The sequence below is a fragment of the Xenopus tropicalis genome, chromosome 6 (genome assembly GCF_000004195.4).
Source record: "Xenopus tropicalis strain Nigerian chromosome 6, UCB_Xtro_10.0, whole genome shotgun sequence".
Taxonomy (NCBI): Eukaryota; Metazoa; Chordata; class Amphibia; order Anura; family Pipidae; genus Xenopus; species Xenopus tropicalis.
In genome coordinates this window covers 101,409,653-101,436,531 of record NC_030682.2, presented here as the reverse complement: position 1 = coordinate 101,436,531, position 26,879 = coordinate 101,409,653, and the positions used below count along the sequence as shown (strand labels likewise).

The 26,879-nt window shown below is 35.7% G+C and overlaps 2 protein-coding genes across 3 annotated transcripts in view; both read right to left on the bottom strand.

Moving 5' to 3' along the window:
- Positions 1-1,246: 1,246 nt before the first annotated feature.
- On the bottom strand, positions 1,247-5,031 carry LOC105947528. Its single transcript, XM_018094885.2, has 3 exons — positions 4,972-5,031; positions 3,117-3,449; positions 1,247-1,722 (listed from the first exon to the last, which is right to left on the bottom strand). The coding sequence occupies exons 1-3, from the start codon at positions 5,015-5,017 to the stop codon at positions 1,379-1,381; spliced, it is 723 nt and encodes a 240-aa protein (XP_017950374.1). The 5' UTR covers positions 5,018-5,031; the 3' UTR covers positions 1,247-1,378.
- A 3,857-nt stretch (positions 5,032-8,888) lies between these two features.
- Positions 8,889-26,879, bottom strand: part of rttn (rotatin) — an 83,995-nt gene continuing 66,004 nt past the window's right edge. For both annotated transcript variants that reach the window (XM_031903768.1, XM_002939620.5), the window contains exons 37-50: positions 26,288-26,486; positions 24,868-24,955; positions 22,820-22,973; positions 21,977-22,114; positions 21,423-21,616; positions 20,084-20,189; positions 18,428-18,525; positions 17,458-17,535; positions 16,566-16,692; positions 14,915-15,117; positions 14,002-14,269; positions 10,496-10,599; positions 9,975-10,044; positions 8,889-9,683 (exon numbers count right to left, since the gene is read on the bottom strand). In XM_031903768.1, coding sequence (XP_031759628.1) covers positions 9,604-9,683; positions 9,975-10,044; positions 10,496-10,599; positions 14,002-14,269; positions 14,915-15,117; positions 16,566-16,692; positions 17,458-17,535; positions 18,428-18,525; positions 20,084-20,189; positions 21,423-21,616; positions 21,977-22,114; positions 22,820-22,973; positions 24,868-24,955; positions 26,288-26,486 — 1,907 coding nt within the window. In that variant the 3' untranslated portion in view covers positions 8,889-9,603. The remainder of the gene's footprint in view (positions 9,684-9,974; positions 10,045-10,495; positions 10,600-14,001; positions 14,270-14,914; positions 15,118-16,565; positions 16,693-17,457; positions 17,536-18,427; positions 18,526-20,083; positions 20,190-21,422; positions 21,617-21,976; positions 22,115-22,819; positions 22,974-24,867; positions 24,956-26,287; positions 26,487-26,879) is intronic.

The window sequence follows — 26,879 nt, the reverse complement described above, 5'->3', positions numbered from 1 at the left end:
TAACCGACAATACAATGTAGTACTTTTGAGTTCATTGAAAATGCAGGCACCATGGACATTACTGAAAAGTTAGGCATTTCATTATTACTAAAATAACTTCCTTCTTTGGACATTTAAGAACATAAGAGTACTGCTTCAGTTCTTATAAATTCTAAAAATTAAGCTCGAGCTGAAACAAAACATACTATAAGGGGATTGGTAGCAGTGTTCTGTTCACATGGCATTGTTTGTGTGGGCTCCCTACTTACTAAGACAGTCTGGTTGTAGTTTAAAAGCATAGTTATTTTTATATCTTTGTGGATCATGTTAAATGTATGCTGTTAGCATGCAGTTATTAAATTAGCAAAACAAATCTTACCTTTTAATGCAAAGGGTTGTGAAGATGATTATTGCAATAACAGCAAATATGGCAGATCCTCCCCATATAAAAGGAATGAGAGACAGGTGCACTTCTTAATAGAGAAAAGATTGAAAATAATGCTACAATTATTTAAATTTTTAAATATAAATTCAAAGAAATCACTAGTTGATAATGTAAAGGAAAAAATAATTAGCAAGCATGGAGCCTTGGAAATAGCCCAATTTCTGAGCAATGGTGAATCAGGCGTGTTTGCTTCTCTGAGGTTTAGTTTCTCATTCTTCTCCTTGTGTGCATCATTGACTAGCCAGATCCCTTTACACAGTAATATAATAAAATTGGGTTGAAAAAAGTCCAAAGTACATCAAGTTCAACCCCTTTAAATTATCCCCAGTGCACAAATATAAACATATTTATACAGATCTATCTATACACTCTTATGCAGGGGTGCCCAAAAGGTAGATCACGGTGTACCAGTAGATCACCTTGAGGTGGAATGCAGTGGGATGACATCCCGCCACTTCTTTTTTTCCCCAGCCCAGAGTGCAGCTGCTCAAGCCATCCGTCTTTGTAGTTTCATTCCAGTATAGAAGATTGTCCCCACCAGGCCACTGTATATATTTGTTCTCATTTTATATATGTTTCTGTGTGCAGACTACAAAGTGAGCCATGAAGAAGGCAAGTAAAAACTACTACAATCCTTTCAAATTAAACTTGAAGTTAGCACTTGAATAATGTCATGTGGGCATTAAATGCAAATGTATATATTTATATATTGCTATGTGTATTTGTTAAACATACTGTAGATTGAAACTTTTTCTTGTTTATTGCGCCAAATGATAGACATCGCACTATTTTAACTGTGGTAGATCTCATGATGGAGGCCAGGTGGCAAGAGTAGATCACAGGGTGACAAAATCTGGGCACCCCTGCTCTTATGTATTTTTCTATAAATGGGTGTCTAAAAGAGCATCCTGCTCCCAATCTGCGGCCCAATCAAATATTTGCACGTACCTATGTTCACTCACCGTTGCTCACATTTACCACAGTGGCTTCATTTCCTTTTTCTGTGGTAAAATTACATATATAAAGCCCTTCATCCTTGCTGGTGAAATTCTGAATGCCAAGAGTTACATTGCAAAGGCTCGAGCAGTTGAGAGAAATGTGTTTGATGTCATTAAGTCCATATCTTGGCGTGTGAATCTCATCATTACAAAAAGCGATTGTGTCCATCTTCCCATGAGAAAGTTTTTTCACAGTTATTTGTTTAACTTTTGCTTTTAAAGTGCAGTGGAAATTCAAAGTTATGGTTTCATGGTTCCTAAACGTACGGTGAGATGATGCTGTTATTTTGCCGAAATCATCTACAAACATAACAGAACAAAGTAATGTAGAATTGTGTTACTGAAGAACATAATCCAGTACATTAGATGAAAAGAATTTCAGGGATATTAATTCATTCATAGTTTAACCCATTATGTCTTGGCCAATTAACTATCAATGCTTGGCAAATGACCATAATTATATTATGTGATGGATTTCATTATACCAGTCAATACAATGGTGGAATATATGATATGCATTCTCTCTACCCACACAGCCTAATTATTCTCTGCAGCAATAAAATGCATCTCTTATTGTATTGTTGGCTTGCCCATATTCTGGATATGTCTGGAGTAACAACAACAAAACCCTCAACAAATTTTAGTGGCCTCTTTGGGGTTAATACCCAGTATTTCGTAGAATGATTAGCAGGAGGTTGTTCTGTAGTCAGAGAGTTTGGGATAGCCGCCACAAGGTTGTCAGAAGCAGGTGACACCACATAATAAGAATATAAGGATAGGGAGCAGGAGTGGTTCTTCTTCTGGACCCTCCAATGGGAAGTGGGAAGATGCATACACACATGGTAATTTTGCACCCCTTCGCTCTCTAGTACTTGTGTCCAGGGTCATAATAAATGACAGATTTGAATGATACTGTACTGTGTATAAGAACTGCCTAGGGTACCTACAATGGATTTCTCAAAAATAGATAAGGGGGCTCATATACACCCGCAAGTGCAGTGAGCAAAATGCAATTTCAAGCACAATCTCCATGTTTTTTTCACAATGCAGCATTTTCCCCCAAAACTCTTGCATCACTGTGAATGCAAACAGATGATTCTCTTGCCTCAATTGAGCTAGCCTACTTCAATTGCATGCGATTTACCAAAATAGACACAACTGCCCATGCACTTGTAAATTGGGCTAATACCTGACGTGTGAGTGATCTGTGCGCCCTATTTCAATTTAAATTGGCATTGCAGCACTTAATTTGGAACAGAAGGCAGAAAGGACTGAGCGGCACCGAATGCAACTATAAGGAGGAGCGAGGAACGCATTTTGACACAAATACTTTTAATGAAAGTGGTTAAACCTGCAAATCACTGCAGGGAAAAGTACACTTTGGGCTGTAAATTAACTCTAAGATGCTGGTGTGGTGCTCAATAAAATAGTACATTGGGTTAGTGATTTCAATCCCTAGGGGGGATTACCATGTTTCTTGTCTTGTGATTACCGAAACAAGCAATTGCACCACCTTGAAGAAACATTCTCCAGTCCAAATTACAACCTGAGGTTTAATATTGTGAAATTCCTAATTCTTTATTAGTGTCCAGTGTTGTAGGATGCTGTGTCTTTTTTAGCACAAAAATAAATAAAACATTAATAAACCACCGCACATAAAATATTTGTTATAGTTCATATAAAATACACCATACCTGCTCGAACATCAATTATTTTTTTAATTGTTCCTTTTGCGAAAGTGGTGATATAGCAATAATAAATACCAATATCATCATCTGAAGTATCAGTCAGTCTCAGAGATGCATCACTTGATGACCCTTCATTAAGAAACCTCACTCTGCCCTTGTATTTTTCTGTAATGTCTTTGCCATAAGTTCTACTAATAGAACACAACTGTTCTTCAGAAGATTCAACAACTTTAGCCCAATCAAACTGTATTATAACTCCTTCTTCATGGTATATGCATTCCAAGTCCAAATTCTTTCTCAAAACCACGGTGGTATCTACTATTCTGTCATTGGCAATAACTAAAAGAAAAGAAAAACATGTATAATAGTATTTGTAACCCTTGGTTTTCTTTATTCCTGGTTTTACAGTCACTTTTTCTGACATCAGCAGGTAGAATCTATTCCAAACCTAATAGTGTTGGAAATTATGAAGGTGTTTATTTTGACTGAATTCTGAACACACAATATCAAATCATGCCTAACATTTGGCACCCCAGTGATTAAAGCTTTCCTTCGCCTTTAAAATATACATGATTTTACATAGCATAGCATTGTGGCAATGTGTGGTGTATTTTAAAACTATTTTACACAGCCATATATAAGTTGGTTACAAGGTGGCATTACACACCTGCAAAACTAAAAAAAATGTATCCTAACAACCCCGAAACTTGCTGGAGATGTAATAGTCATATAGGCACTCACACCAATATTTGGCTTAAATGCCCTGGATTGAAGCAATACTGGTCCGAACTACTAGGGGCAATAAACCAAATAACCGATTTTAATTTTACCATTGAGGACCCAGCTCCAATATTACTTAATATTTACCCCGGTAAAAATATTACAGTATCAGACCCACTTACCCTCCATCTACTACAATCAGCAAAGGCACTTATACCTAAGAAATGGAAATCCATGGAGGCCCCCACCTTCATAGAATGGCTAAATAATATGAACGAAATAAGACAAATGGAAGAAATAACATTTTTGATTGATAATAAAAGTTCACAATACTGGAACATATGGACACCTTGGCTAAACTACACATATTCTTTATAACTGTTACTATAATCGCTGCCATTCAAGTCAGCATCTTTACCTAACTACTACAATTTATGTCTTTTTCTATAGCTATGTGATAAACTAGCAATGACTTGTTGACAGCTATTTCCTGAAATTTATATTGTTAAGTAACGACAAATTGTATAAGAGCACTGTTCCCCTCCCCTCCCTCCCTTTTTCCTTTCTGTATCCCTTCCCATAATTGCAAAATGTAAAATAAACAATTGGAAAAAAAAACAAAAAAAAAAAAACTATTTTACACACCTTTATAAATATGCCCCATCATATATTGGAAACAATGTACAGTGCTTGGTCTATAAGCAGAACCATGCATAATCTCTGTAATGCCTTGTGTTAGGGTGAAGACACACAGAGCTACTAGAAGCAGCTACTTGTCACGACTACAGAAATAGACAATGCTGATCATTTGCTGATAATTGTCTCTGTGTTTTAGCAGAGGCAATTCTCAGTATTGTCTATGGCAGGGTATTTTCTTGCATTTAGTAGCTATGACAAGTAGCTCAGTGTGTCATCACCCTTAATGTGTCTGTTAGAAATAACTGCTAATAATGATATATAAATAGATACATACAAAGCAAATACATTTACTGATGGGCACTATTGATTTTAAGACCACTTGGATTATGTGAATCAATATATTTTCAAGTTTGAAATTCTTTCTAACCAATGAATAATAAAAACCAATGCAATTGGTCACAAAAAGGTAACAACTAAAGAAGGTACTAAAAAAACCTCTTACTTTGTTGCAGGAACAGCAGACACAAGGCTACAATAGTAATCTGCATCTTCTCAAGCAGTCTGTATGTGTATAAAGTATATAGAAAGTGAAGGCATTTATCTGACTCTTTCATAAGTAGGAAATGCAGCTTTATCATTTCCTCAGTGGGTTTTACTTTTGGTTGAACACTATTTATAGACACGTCTTTTTTCTTTCACTATTAGAGGATAATGAAAAAAGAAAATACCAGATATATAGTGGGTTCTATGCAAACACACAAGCGATAAAGGCCCCTTCAAGACAAGGTGCAACATACACTGTGCTTTTGTTTTCTGAGGTTGCCCAAGTTTCCTACGCAGGAAAACATTGCGCTACTTCAGAAAACAAAGCGCCCCATGTACTTTCCCACTGGCAATTCACTTTATTGCAGGTGGGAAGGTATTTTGGGGAGACTTGTCATCTGCATTTGCAGAGATTTGACGGGGGGCGACAAACTTCAGTGTGTGTTAATACCCTTAACTAGCTATTTTTACAAAAATCAATATACAATAACACATTTTTTACCATCTTATTTTTTTACTACTTTTTCCCTTTATATTACAGGTCAGTGTTTTAATTTACCTTTGGTATAATTTTGGATTGGCAAAAAAATCTTTTTAGATTACTATGATTTTGTTTCCAAGATTGGTATGTATTATTTTTCTATATTCTTTTATTGGATAAATCAGGTTTGCTCTCATATATTATGTCCTCAACTTGGTGTATCATTATATTTGCTATACAGGTATGAGATCCCTTATCCAGAAACCCATTGTCCAGAAAGCTCTGAATTACGGAAAGCCCATCTCCTTTAGACTCAATTGTAATCAAATAATTCAGAATTGTAAAACTGATTTCCTTTTTCTCTGTAATAATAAAACAGTACCTTGTAATTGATCCCAACTAAGATATAATTAATCCTTATTGGATGCAAAACAATCCTATTGGGTTTATTCAATGTTTTATTAATTTTTTAGTAGACTTAAGGTATGGAGATCCAAATTACGGAAAGACCCCTTATCCAGAACACCCTTGTCCCAAGTATTCTGGATAACAGGTTCCATACCTGTACTTGTTTGGAATCTCTGTGAGCATGTATTACTCTGGCAGGCTGCTTCTGGTGGCTGTGTTTTTGATGTGATATTGTGCATACGGGTTACCATGGCACAGCCCAATACAGAGTGACTGAGAGGGGGTGAAGTGGCACGGGTAACTATAGAGTAACTAAGGAGATGCCGCCAACATGGGAAATGATTCTTCCTGATGCCTGGGGAAAGGGGAACTCCACCCAAACACAACTTAAGCTTTTTGTAAAGTAAACATAATTTCAAGCAACTTTGCAATATACACCAGTAAAAAAAATATTCAGCCTTTTCATGATTTTTATTATCATAATATGGTTTGGAACAGTTACCTAAACCTGCCCCTTGTTGTCCCCCCACAATTCACTTCACACACGTTGTCAATAAGGAAAGGAGCATTGCAGTGCAGTGCATTGTGGGTTATGTAGTTCCTGCAGTCTGTAAACTGTGGAGAAGTGGTTACAAATTGTGAAATCAGTGTTCTAGTCCCTCCTCCCCTGCCAGGATTTCAGATGAAGAAAAGAACTGTTTAACATCTGGATTTCAGCATATAAAAATGGTATTTATTCATACTTTTTGAAGGAACAGATTTCAGTGATTAGGTATATTAGGGGTTTCTGTATTGTGTCGGCTCTTTAAAAAATTTGCGTTTAAAAGCTGAAGTTTCCCTTTAACTAATCCTACAGGATGTGAGACAGTTCAAATTCTGGTGTATTTATCTTTGTTTACAAAATTTACTAGACTGAGGCAATAGTAGTAATTTAAATGAATATGCAGTGGTATGGCATTGAGACTGCAGCAGCCCGCATGTTGTTGTAACTAGTGATGAGCAAATTTTTTCGCCAGGCATGGATTTGCAGTGAATTTTGCCATTGGCGAATTGTTTTACAAAAAATCTGGAAAAATTTGTTGCGTGGAAATTTTTTTTCTCTGGTTTTCCAGATAAAGGGGGTCTTTCTGTAATTTGGATCTTCATACCTTAAGTCAACTGAAAAATAATTGAAACTTTAATTAAACCCAATAGGCTTGTTTTCTATCCAATAAGGACTAATTATATCTTAGTTGGGATCAAATACAAGGTACTGTTTTATTATTACAGAGAAAAAGGAAATTGTTTTCAAAAATTAGAATTATTTGCTTATAATGGAGTCTATGGGAGATGACTGGAACTTTCTGGATAATGGGTCCCATACCTGCTATCATCCCTTGAAGCTGGTGCGCACAACTGAACATTTGCACACGTGCAGGGCAATGTGATCGCAAACAAATTGGCGGACGCAGTCTCCTAAAGTAACTATTACCGTATATACTCGAGTATAAGCCGATCCGAATATAAGCCGAGGTACCTCATTTTACCTAAGAAAACTGGAAAAACCTATTGACTCGAGTATAAGCCTAGAGTGTCACCAGTAGGGCTGGTGCAATCGAGCCAGCATGCGCCTTATCAAAAAACTATCCATTGCGCATGTCTCTCAGTCTTGGTCTTCAGAGCCGCACAATGGATTATGGGTAGCCCTATTTCCCTTCTTGTAGTGTTTGGCAAATTGACAGAGCAGGATCTTTTAAACTGGGGCACCCATCACTGCCACTGGGGCACTGGTAGGCTGCAATGAGGTAAGGCTTTCCCTGAACTTGCTTATTTACACTTTCCTTCTCCTTTAAAGGTAGTATATTATCTACTTAAAGGACAAGGAAAGGTAAAAATCACTGGGGGTGCCAAATGTTAGGCTTAATCGCTTACCTTTTACCCCGGGCTGGTGCTCCTGTTAGGAGAAAACCGCACCAGTTAAATACTGTTGATTTTTACTTTATCATACTGGAATTAAGTGAATACAGTGGGTGCTATAGTGATGACAACACATTTTGTTTTGTCAGGCATTCTCAAGGGACAAAGTCTAACAAGCCAAAATTTGTGGGGAGTATACCCCCTGGGAGGAGAGAAGAGGATGCAGATTGTTGGCACACATTTATTAACCTCAGCATACTACAAGCTCTGCAGTGTATGAATGGCGGAGTACATAGGGCGAAACACTGGAAACAGGACATAGGATCATGTATACACCCACAACAAAAAGAGAATTATCAGCAGTAAACTCTCCAGAATGAAAATTATTTCCTCCCACAATAAAATTCACATACAATTCACATTACACAGCAGCAGAAACCAGAGCATCTTTAATTAATAATCAGCCCTGTAGTATCAGCCTCTATTGACAATTATAACTTTCCTTTCTGCTAATACTTTGCTGATCACAACCCTAAGGCTAGTTTCTCAATAGCAGCCTCAACAGCACACTGTTTTGAGCATGTGTGGTATTTGTGTCACTCAAGGGATGGCCTAACAAAATCAATAGACAGGGAGCCGCTTTGGACAATTATGAAGGCATGGATCATTAGTGTTACAGGTATGTGCAAGCTTTATGCTGCTACTGTAAGTTCAGTATTTTGCACCATAAGTCAATTCATCAGAGGACATTTTTTTAATATAATGTTTTTTATGCTTTATCTTATGACTTGAATTTGTTTGCTGTGAAGTGCTAAAGTTAGTTCCTCTGCATATTGTTTGATTGTTTTTTGCTACAGGACCCATTGCACAATACTCAATTATTGACATTATATATCCACAATAATTATTTAATATATTAAACAGAGGAGGTATGTGCCTAGTGCACCTGCTACCTCTGTGCCCATAAGATGGTGGAATGCTGGCTCCTACACTGCACTTTAACCAGGAACAGGGGCATCAAGGGCATCTCCCCTTGCCAGGTTAGTGACCACTTTAATTCCAAAATAAAGATATTACCAGAAACATAAAAAGATGATACTAATAATTTATTTAAGAGTCAATCATTTTTATTATTTCATTAAAAAAATATATATAAAAATACATAGAAATGTATTAGAAAACAAGCATATACATTATTTAAAGCTTTGTTTTATACGACTAAGGCTTTGTTACATTACCATATAAACTACAACCTTTGCTACATATTATATTCAACCATATTCAATATCAGTCCCTCATTTTTGGCTTCATATGATAACAGTGTTCCCCATTTCCAAGCAGGAAAGCAAATGAGCACAGTAAATTAATCAATATGGGAATGTTTCTGTATTCTAAGATGAATTTCAATCAAGGACGTTCTTAAAGAAAAACAACATATAAGACCAAGGGGCCCTGACTCACTGAGTGCTTCATCATCCACCTGGAAATGATCTATCCCGCAGGCAATAAAGTGCCTGACAACACCTGCCCTATTACATTTATTGGAATCACCGCATGTAAAACACAATACATAAACTGACCCCGGGTAATCGCCTGAAAATGTGGAAGGAGGCATTTCTGAGTGATTACACAGGATCACTGCATGTAATGTATTTTACAATAAATAATTCCAACTAATGTGAAGGGGCAGGTGTTACCTCTGCAGGAGAGGAGATTTTGCAGTAGGCAATGAAGCACCCTGTATGTCAGCCCCCCTAAACAGGAATACTTATACGAATGAACAAAAAAACAAACAAAACACCCCACTCAGTTGCTCAGAAGAAGATCCAGATTTTCCAAACACTTTAAATGATAAATCTCAAGTCTCCCTTGTAAAACACTGGAATCTGTAAATAAGAAAAGGAATCATTGTTAACAATAGGTGACACAGAATATTGTTTCAAATAACCCTTATAATAGACAAGCGGCAAGTGTATCCTGTGAATTCAGTGATCACATGCTGTGCCATATTCCACTGACATATATAGAAAAAAAAATAGAGGATGTTATAAAGGACACTACTTACTGAAAAGGCAAAAAGTTTTTTTTTTTTTTTTTTTTTTTAAGAAACTAGAGTTTATAATTTAAATAAATAAAATATATAAAACAAAATATATAACAAATATATAAAAACCTACTTTTTCTTAACGTAGACAAGGCTTCTTCAATTCTTCCCCTTATTAATGGATTCTTGAGAGTAGCTTTGGCCTGAGAAAGAAGTAGAATTTGATATAATGCAATACATCAGATAATACACTGGACTTCTTTGGGTTTGATTTATAAAAAGATAAAGGAGCAGTGCAAGAATATTGGCTCGGTCCTACTAACAAATCATATCCAATGAAAATATTCAAAAAGGTACAAATATTTACCACATTTAATTTTTACTGTGTACAACAGAAAAATACCAAATAGATCATTACCCAGGAAATTCCACAAGGTACAGCTCCAATCCAGATTAATAATAATAATACTCCACATACATAGCTCTGGAAATCTCAAAGTTGTATACAAAGTTTAGGTGTAGGTATTGTGGAAATATTCTTATAAGGAATTACTTTGCATTATCATGGGCGCTATTAGATTCTCAAAAATAAAAAGTAAGGAAATACACTTCCAGTTTTGCTTCAGATGTGTTTGGGTGAACCTTACAACTTACCTTTTGATAACCATGGAGTAGTGCCCAAAATGCAGAACATCCTATTTGCTGGTCAAGGAGATTGTCACTTTCCAGACATGTAGAAAGCACAGCCACAGCTTTATCTAAGTAAAAGACAGTACTTATCAATATTCTAAGCATAAACTGTTAGCTGAAAGAAATGCAATGGGGTCTTCTTAATGGAGCCAATTTGTTTTGATTGTGCTTGTAGAATGTGGTTTCAGTTACAGAGTTAGTGCAAGAAACAATAAAACCCATAAAAATTGTTTGTTTAGTGCAAGACCTTTTCATTAAGCCAATGCTGAAAAAAGGGGGTAACTGCTCCTTTAAGCATCAGATATGCCAGATCCGTACTGTAAATCTGAACTAAGCTCAGTTATACTAAATAAAAGCTTAATTATCTTCTAGAATAAACATGCTGACATCCAGTTATGCTTTTTGAAATATTACCTACGAATAATTTATTCTATGTGCATTTCACAGGCCCCACCCTTTTTTTATGTTATGATTTGCTATTGGCAGATGAGCTTCTGACAGAGGATTTTTCTATTTTCCTTGGTAACAATTTATTTATTCTAACAAAGCAGGTCTGTGGAAATACATAATCTAGAGATGTTTCAAATATTACCTTCATGAAAAATAAATACCTTCGTTTTTTAAATTATTTAAAGGAGACATATTGGATAAATGATAAAAACCCTAATTTTGTGGGCAATTGTAAATGGTGCTGGTTTTAGTTTGGACTAAAAAGTAATACTATATGTAAAAATGGCCCCTTTATTGGAGCTCTCTATTGATCCTATCAGGTCCCTGTTCCTGTTTCAAATGAGGGGTAGGCGTGCCCTAACAGTCCCTGCCAGAAGCACAGTAGGAGGGGGATAGCCAATCACAGCCCTGCAGTCATGCAAGCAATGACAGGCTTCAGTTCCCTATCAGGTCAGCCTAGCTGCTGATTGGTTCCTATCCTACAGTGCAGTGTACTGAGTGCCACTGGGTCGAACAGATGGGCGGGACTAGTGGGGTTTTGGGGGAATTTCTTAATAATTCAGTCTGAAACACAACTTTTTTTAAGCATAATCCTTCTATATTTAGAGGAGTATAATGTACTGGTTAATTTTAATTTTCACATGATATGTCTCCTTTCATTTATGTATGTATAATAATGTATAGGGTCACTGTACACTTTTTATACAGCAGTTTCATCTAACAAAAGGGTAGCCAGTCACAGAAAACATAGAAGGCAAAAATGAGCAGAGCTGGCTAGGACATTTGATGAATATGGACAGGAATTAGTTTGCATTAAATTGCCTTGCTAATACTTTTATCGTGTTCAAACCAAAAGGCAGCCTTAAACCTCTGCATTAGCATAAATCAACATAACTTCAGTGCGGTAGATTTCCTGTATTCTGCAAACTTTATTTATTGTAAGATTAACATATAAAACTTAAAGTGAAAATGACTCTAAGGGGCTGATTTACTAAGACACGAATTCGAATTGGAAAAATTCAGATTGGAAAACGAACATTTTGCGACTTTTTCGTTTTTTTTGCGATTTTTTCTGCGCCTTTACGACTTTTCTGAAATTGTCGCAACTTTTTCGTTACCAATACGATTTTCGCGAAAAAACGCGAGTTTTTCGTAGCCATTACGATTCGCTCGTATCTTGTCGCAACTTTTTCGTATTGAGCACTCGTAAGCGGCGGCTGAAACTTTCAGACTTAGCATGATTTTGGAAGCCTCCCATAGGACTCAATGGCACCCTGCAGCTCCAACCTGGCCCAAGAAAAGTCACCATACTGAAGCTTGAATGAATCCGAACGCTACGAAAAAATCGCAACATTTTGCGCAACTTTCGGAATGGCTACGAAAAAGGCGCGATAATTTTCCCGAAAAAATCGCCAAATACCGATCATTACGAAAAAAAACGCAATCGGGCGCATTCGGCCGGTTCGTGAGTAAGTAAATGGGCCCCTAAATGTGAACAAACCATTTTTAACTTCTTGGGATGTAATGTGAGCTTTAATTACTTATCAGAACCAAGGCTCCTGTGAGAGGTTGTTGAAGAATTTAAAATGAATTCAATCTTAGCAAAAAGGCAAAATCTATACAGATGTATCCTGCTATCGCTTTTAAGCATTTTACCCATTTTAATATAGCGAAGAAATGGAAGTTACTTTTTAAATGTTTAAGTCAAAGCAAGAACAGAAAGTAAGAAGTGCTTGTGAAGTTTGTGAAGAATTAACTGATCTCTCCAAACATCCCACTACAAGCTCAGCTGCCACTCAAGGCCAACTTATGTGAATGCTTAAACAACACTTTGCCTGGAGGAAACTTTTCATACAAGCGCTTAAAAGAAGTCATTATATAATACAGTTGTTTTTATGATTTTTCTATAAAGTACTTATATATTTATCAAATGTTTTCAGCAAGACAATAACAATAGAATATAGCTCTAAGTCAATCTGTATAAACGTAAAGCAATGAAATATAAAGGTTATAACTGCCTTTGCTTTCCCAAGAGTTCAATATAAATATCAAGCTTGCAATGCATACAAGGAGAGCTAAGGATATGTTTTTCTGAGACCCCTACAAAGGTTCAGGCAAAGCCCCTTAACATAAACACTTGTGTAAAAGTATCTGCCATGTATGCCTCCAAATCACTGTGTCTGACAGACACATCCATTAATTAAATCTTTAAAGGCTTTTTTGAGACTGCGGCTTTAGAGCAGATGCTTGTTTGTATGGATTGTAAATATAAACTTTGGCTGGACATCCAGGTATTGATATCTATTACATGGTGAGTATAGAGATGGTCTATTAATATTTTGATATGCCATGCAAGGAACAGAGGCTAAACAATTCAAAAAAGTGCATACGGGTTGCCTGTCTATGTCATAAAAATGTAGCAGGTTATTTGAGTCTTAGAAATGGGATAAATATTTAAACAAACAAACAAACAAACAAAAAAAGATATTTACTTAAATAACCATTCACAAACATAATAACAAGGGGAGCCCTCCTAGGGTTTAATCATGAACAGAAACCTGAAACTTCTGGATTTAACCTACACTATTCCAGATAATGCTAAATGCTTATTGTTTGTGAAAGGTTCCAATAAACTAAAACAATAAAAAATTAAAAACAATGAAGGATAAATGAAGGCCACATAACATGGAGAATAATCGTGGTAGTTCACAAAGCTTTCGCCTTTTTCCAACGATTCCATCACCACATGTTTTTTTTTTAAAAGAATGGCTATTAAATATATAGAATAGATCCTAAAAGCACAAATCTTTTTAGGATCAATTGAAAAACAAGTCTAAAAATACATTTAACCAATGAAGTTGTACATTTTTGTCTTGCTTTCTGTCATTTTAAATATAATAGTCAACATATTGCATTTGCAAAATTTAAAAGGTCAGTTGGTCTGTTCTTCCAAACACATCAAAACATCTGTATTATGCCCTACACTTTCACCCAAAACATGCATAACACAAAATAATTACCGTTTGATAGTATCTTGGCTTTATTTGCTGTATTGAAACAGACATTATGCAAAATAAGCAAGGCAACAGGGGAAATCATCTTTTGCTTGTATGTTGTCAACTCAACAAGAAGGTCTAAACTTCCTTTTAGTTTCAGGATCATTTGTTGACCATCACTTCCCATTGACAGGTTCCAAAGAAATTTTAGCCAATTATTTGCCAAGATACAAAGGCTCTTGGTTCCAGCTTTTGGCAGCGAAAGGGTAAGAAAGTTCTGTAGAAAGTTACTCTGCCAAAAAGAAAATAAAAACAAAAACAAATGAATGTTGTAACCAATCAAAAATAAAAGTTTTGTATACAACTGTAAAAGTGATTGTCATAGCAGAGAGTAATTTCCAACTACAGTCAGGTAATCCTGACCAGTGGAGCCAATAAAAGGGTGACCATTTGAGAATTTTATTCTTGAAAGGATACTCGGTCCCTGTGAAAAATGTATAATAAAGCTGTAATGAAGTAATGAAGAAGTGAATTTTCCTAGTAGCTTAATGCACAGAATGTCTTATATTATATATATGAGAGAGAGAGAGAGAGAGAGAGAGAGAGAGAGAGAGATGGGTGAGTGCAGAGGGGCTCTTTTCTTTGTCTGTATGAACGCTATGTAGTGGTGAGCATAACTTTACCTGTTAGATATGAAGGCATACTGCTAACTATTCACTTCAGTATTCTAATGCATACTTTCACTTTTACATGTCATTTGTACTATATTCATCTACATTCAAACACACAAAAATTGAAAATCAAGTCAAAGGATCAACATTTTCCTGAACTGAAAGAAGTAAATCAACTTCAGCCTTCTATTTGTAAAATAATTTAAATATAGGTGCTCCTGCAAATGGCTGTATAAAAGAAACGCGTATTTGTAATACAAACATACCTTCTGAATAATACATTTGGAGTCCTGAATTACAACAAGATTTGAAAGTAGAGCAAAAGCCATCTGTTGAACAGTACTGTTATTAGCAGTAGAGTCAGAGGCTAGCTTCAATATGTTGTGCATAAGGGAATTGCTTGCACCTGTTTTGGGGGGAGGTTGTGGTGTTGTCACTCCAGTGTTTGTCCAACATAAGGAAGTACATGCTTTTCAAAGAAAAAAAATCCAGTTAGAATATTTTGAATGTGAAAGATAGGACAAAAAAAACACAGCATCAGCATTAAGTTTATTTTATTTATATGGCTACCATACCAGAAATAAAGAATAGCATTTTTATAACAATAAACATCGCTGCTGTGGTATACTTAACTCCAAGGTTTTATAGTTTGCCTCCTACGGGCCACAAAGAAATTCTTAGTGTGTGCGGAAAGACTATTACCGGATATACTTGAGTATAAGCTGATCCGAATATAAGCTGAGGTACCTAATTTTACCTAAGATAACTGGAAAAATTTATTGACTCGAGTATAAGCCTAGGGTGGGAAATGCAGCAGCTACTGCTAAGTTTCAATAATCAAATAATTAATAAAGGACACTCTGCGTGACCCCCTGTGAACTCTTTATAAATATATAATGTTGGCAGCTGCAGATTAGAAAAAAGGTGATTGGGGAAAGGTGGATGGAGGACCCCTTGACTCTCCTGCCTTGAAGCTGCCATACTAAGTATCAAGATAAGAATGCTAATATGAAGATACTTTAACATTTAGTTTGCACATTTCATCTGCAAATGCTCCTTCTTTCACATGGAAGAATCATGAGCTTTAGGAAGTGAGGGGCTACATTTTCATCTCACTTTTCCTTGTCTATTAACTGGCTCCATTAGTATATACTAACACAGTTATTTAACCAGCCTGTTGCTGAAGTCAGCTTTTGTATAGCCAACTTAAGGACAGTGCAGCACATGCAGTAGCTGAAGGGGATGGCCACCATTTTGTATAAGTATTTAGACAATAGGGACTTAAAATTTTCTAATCACCAACCCTACCATCACTACTTTCTTGCAGCGATTAGCAGCTTGTAACAGAAATAAATACGAGCAATGGCGATACCGTATTTTGCAGAAACGCCACGGATTCTCATTTACATTGTATAAACTCACTGGCAGCCAATAAAATTCTTGCTGTACTAAAAAGTGAGGAGGAGGTAGCAGCACACTCCTTGCTACAAAGTCTTGCATGGGGAATCTGGTAGGAGCTGCACGCGAGTGTGCCCTTTCTATTATATATTATATATAACATTTTTGCAGTTTAAAAGTAATTTGTACATGTAAACACTATTGAAAACCACATCTGGCTTGTCTCTACTAAACTCTGTACTTCTGGTTCTGTCCATTAACTCTGTAAAACAAACCAGCAGATTAACAGACACAGAGAAGAACTGACATCAGCTACAATATTTTAAGACTTTAAAAACCACTGAAAACAGTTTTGTGTGGAGACCTGCTGTGACAGATGATCCTTCATCCTACAAATTTCAGGTATTATTATTACAGACCAACTCAATAAGCATAGCTAGGCTTTAACATGTTGTTAAGAAAGTTCTGTTCTGCTGTTTTTCATCCAAGACATAAGGTATAAGGACTTTTCTCCATTACCTGCAGGGTAGTATGCTGTGTAGACACAAAGTAATTGCAGAGCACCTTGCATCAAAGCATCATCCATCAATAACCAGGGCCAAAGAGAATGTAGAACAAAAGGAAACTGGGAATCTATGGCTGCAGCCTTTAAATATGGGGAAAAAATATATAATATGAACCTTACATGTACAATAACATGTATTACAAGAAAACTTATACTTGTGTTCTTAGAAGTCAGTTCAGTGCAGGAAATTGAAAAGGCTAATACCAATGTAAAATATATTTATAAATCAAGTACATTATGAATTATCTTTTACATTAAAAGATAATGAAAGGTAAAAAAAAAACTGGGGGATAACCAAAATAGGCAGTCCCGAGAGACTACATTTTCTAACCAGGGCATTCATCTGAAATGCAAAGGACCGGGGGACTTTGTGCCAACATCTTCCACAGTGCTCCCAGGTAAGGTCACATGCACAGTAATCTCCAAAAAAGACCTGATTTGCGCATGTGCATGCCCATACCTGGGATCTCAGAAGAAGGTGGTGCATTTTTTTTTAAAAAAATATGAGTGCAATGCCAGGGTAAAATGCTGAGATGGACCAAGTGGCACCCCTTGACTATTCCTTTAAAGAAAATGGAGTGGTAGTGCTCTAAGTACAAGAAGTGGTTTCTCCACTGAAAACATGTCACATTATCTCCTACAGCAATGACTAGCAAGTATAGCAACATGCAACCCGTGCTGCTGTGCAGCAAGTTTCTCCTAAAAAGGTGGACCCGCTCCTCTGTAGATGACAATCTGAGAAATCAAATGCCTCTGCATTCTTGTGTGAATGCTGATTGTTGCAACCAAAGGCAAATTCTCCAAAAAAAAGTACAGGTTGAAATGTTATCTCTTTTTAATACTTACTTTTCCTTCCTCATTTTGATAAAGACAATTCCTTAGAATCTGCATTAGAACTTTTAACTGTTTCAGATGATTTTCCTCCTAAAAAAAACAAAATATATGCAGCATTGAGAAACCGTAACTCATGTTGTTGATTTCAATAGCAATCCCGTACATTACAGCTTTACAACTTTTGCTACAATTATTGGGCGGGGAATCCCTTTTAATACCGTAGGGTTTTTTGGTTACATTAAAGCTTCATAAAATGATTTAAGATATTTTTTTCACGTGTAAACTGCAGTAGCCTTTAATTTTTTCATATAAGGTACCAGTGATCTTTCTTGACTGTCCAGAGTATCTAAAGAGAGATCACTCATAGTGGTTTTGGTCCCAGTAGGGTCACAGATCACATTTCACTTTTGATTTCAATCAATGTAAGCTTGAAAACGGCTTGTGACTGTATTCATCCCCTGATGCCATGGGAATGTGCCAAATTCTGGGTGATTTCCATTGATTCTAATGAAGATTCATAAGAAATATCTGGGTTCTACCACTGCAATTTAGCCACAGTAACAAAGTAATAAAATGGCATGTTAAACAAATCCCCAGGCTAAAAAAAATGCTGAGCTGGATAAAAATTTGGACTTTGCTTCTGAGCCAAGCAGAAAAAAGAGCTATATATTTTTTGGAGTTCACTTTACATGCTAATATGGGGCTTTACAAATGTCACTGGTAATCCCACAGTATCATTATGCAATACTCTGCTTACTGTGTAATTTACTATCCACTCCACTGTGGAGCTAAAACTAGTATTGAAATATTAAAACAAAATTGTTAAATGATGTCTACATTCTTTCATTTATATTTTTTCACACACTTTTTTTTTATACTGTACAAATTTTGATTTGCAAAGATTTCTAACCAAGCAATACATTATGTGGGGTATAGGACACTAGCTTATTTGCTGCAAGGGTTAACCCTAGTTTACAGATACCTTTTTCTTGTGTGCTGCTTTCCCAGGCCTCAGGGAATCAAGGTTTAGCTGGGCGTGAATGTGTTTTATTTCTTGAATACAGCCATCCACCAAGTGAGCTAAATAGGATTAAAAAAAGATTTACGCTTTACATCTTATTTTCTGTTGAACACTGTCACATATAAAGTAAGCATATAACCTTGGGCTGCAAAAAGAAAGTTCATTACTGATATCAGAAAAGGGAAAATGGGTGGGGAAGTGGAACAGTCTGTACAGTATTTTAGTTACCTTTATGTAGGGATAACTGAGCATAGGGAAGGAGGTGATGTTACAAGAAGTGGGGGGTGTAGCAACTGTGAAGGAAGTCTCCCTGAGCACTGCACTCTATATATTTATCAGACTACGAAGCTTTTTGTAGAAACTGCCTATATTGATAAGATCTACTAACATATGCTTTGAGACTAGAATTCAGTGCACTTGGTTGTTGAGGCTGTAATTTTATATCTGACTGTTTTCAAACCACTGCTATTCTCCTGTTGTTAAAAGTATCAATCCTCTATGGGACACTTGGCAGAACTGGAACTGTACAAGGAGGAAACCTAATTTTATTTGTGCGAAAAGTAATCCTGTATTTGAAAGCCTTTGTTAGCTAAAAAGTTCTGGAGGCGTCTGATGATGCCTATCTCGTGCTACACCTGAGCAGCAAACACATAGATAGTTGTAAATGTATTTTGTATATGCCCTGCTTTACAATTGATTTGTTCACAGATCATGCCTGGCCCACCCATCCATCTCAGCTAAACCAGTGTCAAACCAAGTGCTAACTTAAAACTTATACATCTATTCTACAAAAAAGTTTTTGAACATTTTTTTCAAATAATTTTTAAATTAAGCAAAAGATTCTGACAATGGGCAGCAAAGAAGAATATAGCTTTTATATTTGAAAATGATAATATAAAAATGAAAAATGAATATAAATAATGATAAATAAAATTAATATATAAAATAAATATATATATATATATATTTATTATTTATTTATTTATATATTTATTATTTATATATTTATTATTTATATATTTATTATTTATATATATATATATATATATATATATATATATATATATATATATATAATAAATAAAAATGAAAATGATAATTTTCAAAGAAGTTTTTGTAGAATAGATTTATAAGCAAACAGTTCACACTGGTCTAAGTTTTAGGAAGCTTTAACTGAAGAAAGATGCTGTGGGGGCAAAAAGCTGGTTTATGCTGACAAATGTTTCAAGGATATCAAAAGTAGCACAATTAATGGGCAAGCTGAAAATACCCAGCAAGTACTTGGGACACAATGATAAGCTCTTCAAACAAGTGTTTACAGATTAAGCGGGACTGACAGTCAGTCGAATGACTGGCATGTCCTAATTGCATTTGTCACAGTGACTTTTCTCTAGAAAGCATAGTACAACAAATGTACTTGATGCTTCTTACAGTGGACAAAGAATCAATGTGTGTGATTGTGGTCTAAAAAATGAACTATGCTGACAAGATGACTGAATTTGTGCTTTAAATCATATCTCAGGGTTCAGTATTACTTGATCAATTAATGTTTGTAACCACAGCATATTTCTAACAAGAAAAACTTTCTTGGAAATGTAATGACACTAAAATACTCACCATCTAGACTGTACTTCCTTGCACTTCTGCTAACAGCCAACAGTAGGATTAAGGTTCTTGTACAAATTTGTCTGAGAGGGTTATCTGTAGCCTTTTCGTCACAGCTCTGTAGAAAAACAATGTGTTATTTTCTACATGGAGATTTACATGGGAATATAATATCAGCATTATCGCAGCTAATCAGCCCGTATATGGGGACTACAGATGGGCCTGCTCGACCGATATCTGGCCTGTAATCGGCCAGATCTCGATCGGGCAGGTTAGAAAATCTAGTCGGAATGGGGACCGCATCGGCTCGTTGATGCAGTCCCTAAACCAACTGCCCCATTGCCGACTATATAATTTGATCATTTGGCCCCAGGATCGTTTTGGCCCTAGAATTAGCCTACACACTCCCCGATATCGCCCACCCGTAGGTGGGGATTTTTTTAGAGTTTTAGATTCTGTAAGAAGTGACATGCACATGCTCAGTGTGCTCTGGACAGCAGTTGAGAAGCTAAGCTTAAGGGTCACTGAAAATTATCAAGCAGAAAACAAGGTTTGCCTGTCAAATAATCTGATGGTATAGGACTGATTGTTATTTCTGATGCTAATTGCACTTGGTTCGGAGCGTCCATATAATGAGAATCTAAATTAATTATTAATTAGTCATTTATAGTTACATTTATGTGACTCAGCAGAAATGAAAATGGGGAGCTACTAGGGCATCTTTGGAGGCACATATCTTCCCTGCTAAAGGGCTGTGGCGGCCTTGGTTTGGTACAGAAGTCCAAAACATAACGAGCAGCATTTCTACTCTACCTCTTTGTTAAGATCAAGTTCTCCTTATATTTGCCATTTGTATTACAATCATACCACAAGAAACATGCTGAAATTAAAGCCATTAGTTATTAAACAAGTTACCCGCATGCAGAGCATGACACCTGGACAGTATAGTGTATTTTGGCAATGCCAAAATAATGCCTTAAAAAAGTCATAAATGGTTCTCTGCTAGGTGCTGCGGGGAGGCAATTCACTAGTCTACCATATACCATTGAAAGAAGCATGTAGCAGCTGGTTACACAGAAGATTTAAGTACACAGACAGGATCTAAATACTGATCCTAAATTTCAATTAGATCATGCCTAGTTGTATTTCCCCTGCAAATTCAGGCAGGTATATCCTATCAAAGAAAGATACTACTTTTATTTAGATCAATGTTTTGGTCCTCACCCGGGACCTTTATCAAGATGTATACATAAGCTGTACATAATTACACTGAAATTCTAGGCAATGGGAGTGTCCTGCATCTATCCCTCTCGAAACAGAGTTGAATTCCATATAATTATTAAATATTAACCCGAAGGAGTGACTTGCAAAGGACATATCCCATGTTTTCATTTCCATCTAGGAGGGAGCACAGTGCTGCAGTTGTGGATGAAGATAGCTTGGGATGTTTTCCATGTTCACTGAAGAGCAATGCAAGGAACTGCAGACAGGCTGTATAGAGCTTTGAATGGCTTGTGGCTAGGCTTAAACACTCATCCACAGTATCTTGGAGAAGAAGAAATGTTAAGGTTATTAGAATCAAATAACTACAATGTAGGAAAATGTCACTGCTGTCGTCTCCCTTAAAAGGACAGTAAAGGGAAGCTTGTATAAATTAAACTATATATGCCATTACATAAAACAAGATAGATTATAAGATCTACAGGGCAGGGATCTCCTTTCTCTTGTCCCTTTGACACTTAGCTCTTTAATGTAACTGTACTTTGTGTTTATTTGTATATATTATTGTATTGCCCCCTCCTTGTTCTATTAATTTATTGTTCTGCTGTACAGTTCTGCTAACAAAAGTACCTCTATATAAAAAAAAATATACATACATTAATAATTACATAATTCTGCACTTACCCAGCAGAATATTTCCATATTTTGCTAGCACAGCTTCCAGTTGAAAAAGGATAATTTGACCACTTTTTTTTAACAATATTGCTAAAAATGTAAACATATCTGTCCATGCTTGATAAATGGCATACTGCAGTTCAGTGTCTGGAAAAAAAAATGATGTATATGTAAAATAAATTATACTGTAATTGTAAAGCCAGATCAAATTCATTGCAAACATTGCGAATATTATAAAAAAAAATCCATGTATATTAACTAGTGCATGATGTATGTTACTAAAGCTGTATCTAAAAGATTAAGCATATATTAAGAACTGAGCAGAAGTTCTAAATATGCTGAAAAGCAACTATTTCTAAGAGCACAATAGGCCTTGATTCCTACTGAGGCAATGCTGTTTTTAATACTATTCTGTAAAAGTTGCTTTTTAACTTTTTTGGAGCTGCTGCTCCATTCCAAACTGCTCCAACCATGGGAGGCAATGCCAGTGCACTCGCCCTCATTAAAGCCCTGTTCTGTGAGTGATTTGCCATATATGCAGTCCCTTTGTAGCTTTGTTTTCATATTCTAAAAGTACCAGTGCAGAAAACACACAATGTGGGTAGATATTAATGCATATGCAATATAGGCAGGCAGGCATGCTAAAATGGTATGCCCATTAAATTTAAAGTCTTTATTGTAGATATACCATAAGCTTGGCCTAGATAATAAAATAAACTTCCTGTCATTTTAGAAATAGAAAGGATACATTTAGGCTTGATAACAAATGCCCTAAACACTTTTGAGTGGGTTTGATATGGAATTGTTTTGATTTACTGTTGAGAAGGTAGTGTGTAACTGGATGTGACTTACCCCAGGTTTTGTTATTCTTCATAGACAGGGAAGAAAATATCACAGCAAGTATTGGATTTATAATTTCATCCTGCACAACAAGATTGGCATCTGCAAGCAGGCATGTGTGAGCAAGTCCTGACATGGAAGATAAATATTGCCACAAGACAATAGCCTAGTAAAGACAGAAACATTTTATAAGTTCCCATGTCCACTTCTTTTCTGTAATTTGCACAAACCTGCTGTTCCAATGTTGAACAAAACATTGTATTTGGGCATGAACCAATTAAAGGATTTGCCAACATCCCATCACTTTTTTTAAAAAGTTACAGATTTGGCTGAATATAAATCCAAGGCTGCCCTAGGCAATCCTCCCCTCACCAAACACATTTCTAGTCTATTTGGCACATGCTAAAGACTATTGGCCATGTGCTTGATCACAGGGGGCTACCCCCCACTAATAGATTTTGTTGTATCTGGCAAACTGAGGGCTCGGGAACTGCATGACTGAATGGCTCTGTACAGAATTTACTCTCAACCTCCTTAAAACTAAACTCAGGTCATTCAACAGCAGTATTTTATTCAGTACTAAAATCTATGGTCAAATATCTAAATAATTTTACAAGGCTCTATTCATTACCTTGCTATTTGTGTCTGCAATTTTTTTTACCCACTTTGGTGTGGGGCAGGGCCCTGTCTTCTACTATGTCTCATAACAAGTAGTGCTGAGTTTTTTTGTAACTAACTATATTTGTTACATTGCTTGCTTATTTGTTACCTGTTCTTAATTACAATAAACCTGCATAGCTGGTACAGCACTGCATATGAAAGTAGCAATATATACATAGAAACAAGAATGTGGGTAAGTGTGCCTGTCTTCTAAAATAGTATGTCAAGATTATTAGAACTAAATAAAACTGCTAAATAAAATGACTGCATCAGTAAAATCTATATTGGTAGTAAACTTTTATTTCTGCCAGACGGACATTGTTCAAAGTAGTGAAATGTGATTTATTTCATATCTAGTTTTCACACAAACAATCTGCTTCAAACCGAACCTCTGCTTTTTTTTTTTTTTTTTTTTTAACACTTCAGGGATGGGAGTATAATAGCTGCACTGTATGCCAGGTATGGGATCAGTCATCCAGAAACCTATTAGCCAGAATGCTCCGAACACAGCAAGCCCATATTCCATACACTCCATTTTAATAAAATAATTCATATTTTTAATTATCATTTACTTTTACGCCATAATAATAATAATAAAACAGTATCTTGTTCTTGATAATATAAGATACATAAGATTTAATTAATTAAATGGAGGCAATACAATCTAATTGTGTTTATTTAATGTTTAAATGATTTCTTACTTCCCTGAAGGTATGGTGATCTAAATTACCGAAGGACCCCTTATCTGGAAAACACCAAATACCAAGCATTCTAGATAACAGGTCCCATTACCTGTCCATATTGAAGATGCAAAGGATTTAACATAACAGAAAATAGCAATTTCAGAAACAGTGTATAATAAATTGACTCTACTGCAAAGATTCCACTTCCCACATTGCCTTGCAAACTTCAGTTATTCTCCTTAATCACAGGACATACAGACATTTAGAGAACTATAGAGTCTTGGTTGAAGGAGAATTGACTTACTAATCAAAAGGTTATAATGTTATGAGTAGTCAGGGAAAGGGGAGATGGAAATTGTAAGACAGACAAAAACTGCAATTACATTTTCAAATAACTTTAAAATCATTAAAAATTGTGAAGTTGCTTAGAATTGCATTTTCTTTCATTATACAATAAAAACAGTTTTGCATGGATATCCCACAAGTTGAGCTAATAATGAAAATACACTATTCTTAAAGCAAAATTAATATGCCTTATATTCTGGATTCTGAAGGATTAATATTCACCTGATCATGAAGAACATTGAGCATAGATAGAACATAAACTACACCAAAAAATTAACCAACACGAAACTCAAAATTCATATACAAATTAACTTTGAGTTCCCATTAATAAATATTGCCCTATCGTCTCCAGCTACAATATGAAAAACTGACCTGAGACTTCATGGTTTTTGCTTGGCCATGAGTAAGTGGGTCCTTGAGATCAGAAAAGAACCTTTCTAGCAGCCCAGGGGTTAGAAGGCTGCAAAACAAGTGGAAAAACAGGTTTCAAAGAGGCTAAGGACACCATATTAGAAAAAGAAAGGCAAACATTTTATACAGTTCATTAGTTCAAACTAAAAAAATAAAAATTCTCAAGAAACGTGAATACTACAGGCTGCTCTGCTTTTTCCCTTTTGTCATGTTTCCCTCTTTGTTGCTATTTATTGTTTGGCCAGCCCCTGCACACTTTCACTTAGTTAAAGACAGCCAGCTAGGAACTCATAGAAAGATTGCCTTTTAAAGGACGTCAACCCCAAAAATAAGTTTTTGCCTAATAAAAAAAAACATAATTACAAGCAACTTTCCAATATGAATTTATTAAAAATTTTCAGTGCTGTAAGTTATGTGTAAATGTAATTTTTATTGAAAACAGCATTTGCTGAACTCCTGGTTATGACTTTTTAAACAATGTTGCAAAGTTCAGTCTCCTCCAGCAAGGCAGGTCTGTCAGTCTGCTGCCTTGTGTTTCATTGTTTCAAGAGTCAGAGCCACCAGAGGACAATAGAAAAGGACAAACACTACTTTTAATAGCAGTTATATACATAAATAACTCAAAAATATTACAACTTTGTAATGAATGTATATTGCAAAGTTGCTTAAAATTTTGGTTTCTTTTATTAGGCAAAAAAAGTATATTCTGGGTTGACTTGTCCATTAACAGCAAATTAATCGTACACAGGGCACTTTAAAGACTGGCAGAAAAAAATCAGTCAAAATGCCCCACTTGTTAAATGGAAAGCATCCTGATATGTATATAAATGTCTATGCATAGGACAGCTAATATAACCCAGTTTTAACAGCAGGGCATATCCCAAAACATAAAAAAATGCAGTACCAATACCTTTGGGAAGTATTATGGTTAACAGCACATGGGGCACAATACAGCAGTGATCAGTAGCAGACAAAATGTCCTCTGTGTCATTAGCCTTACTCCCCATCTGTCCTAAATAAATTGCTATCATAGATTTTTTTCTAAGTTGGCATATTTTCTGATAATAAACTGGGTTACCTGTGCTTTACATATAAAAAGTGAAATACAAAGTTCAACTAATCGTTAACCCTTTATGAAGCATGCCACGTGCAACTTTAGTAAGGTAGCGAGAACTTACAAGGTGAATAATTAATATATACTTTAATTGAGCTAAATAATATCAAAATGAAGAATACTGTTTAATGTTATTTATTCTTATAGCAGAAGGGACATATTTCATGTTCAAACTACATTTAATTCTTACGTTTAAATGTACTTTAATATGAATAATATATAATAATATGAATTGGAAGTCAGAAGTTTTCAATAACTATTATTTACCTTGCCATACATTTAACTATGCATCTCTCGGATAATTCCATTACTGTGACTTTTGGATTCACTGCCAGCAGATTTTCGAGTAAACTGCACACTGCAGACAGCAAACATGGGGTAACTACAGAACACTGCTCAGGAAAAGAATTTGTCTCCTCGCTGTTTTCTGTGCTTATAGATGGCGTTTTAAGTTTGCTGTTATGATCTGTAAAAAATGTCAACATATGGTATGAGCAAGATTTAATATAAAAATAAAAAAATATACTGTAGGTAAGTTTAAGGATGGTTGATTCAAAAAACAAAAATGTCAAGATTTTAGAAGACCTTGATGGCAGGCAATCTCAATGGAACATCTTGTATCTCACTTACTAGTTGATTGTTTATGTGCTGTGATAAAGTATTTACAGATTTTTTTTGTAAAGCCATAATGTCATTGTTGGCAAGGCATTTGTACTTGCCAATGATATTTAAGTAGGAAGTAGCTGTCATTGAGTACAGGAATTTTGATGTTGTAATTGTCCATGAGAATACCGGAGCCAAGTAAAACACCTGCAATAGCTAAAGGCAAGTGCTGACAAGGCAATTTATGGTCAAGTGA

Excerpts from the sequence above, each read along its gene's own strand:
- LOC105947528 (XM_018094885.2), bottom strand. The coding sequence starts at position 5,017 with ATGCAGATTACTATTGTAGCCTTGTGTCTGCTGTTCCTGCAACAAA. Across the intron at positions 3,450-4,971 it reads TCTGCTGTTCCTGCAACAAA|TTATTGCCAATGACAGAATA; the intron begins GTAAGAGGTTTT and ends CTTTTCTTTTAG. Across the intron at positions 1,723-3,116 it reads AATAATTGATGTTCGAGCAG|ATGATTTCGGCAAAATAACA; the intron begins GTATGGTGTATT and ends TTATGTTTGTAG.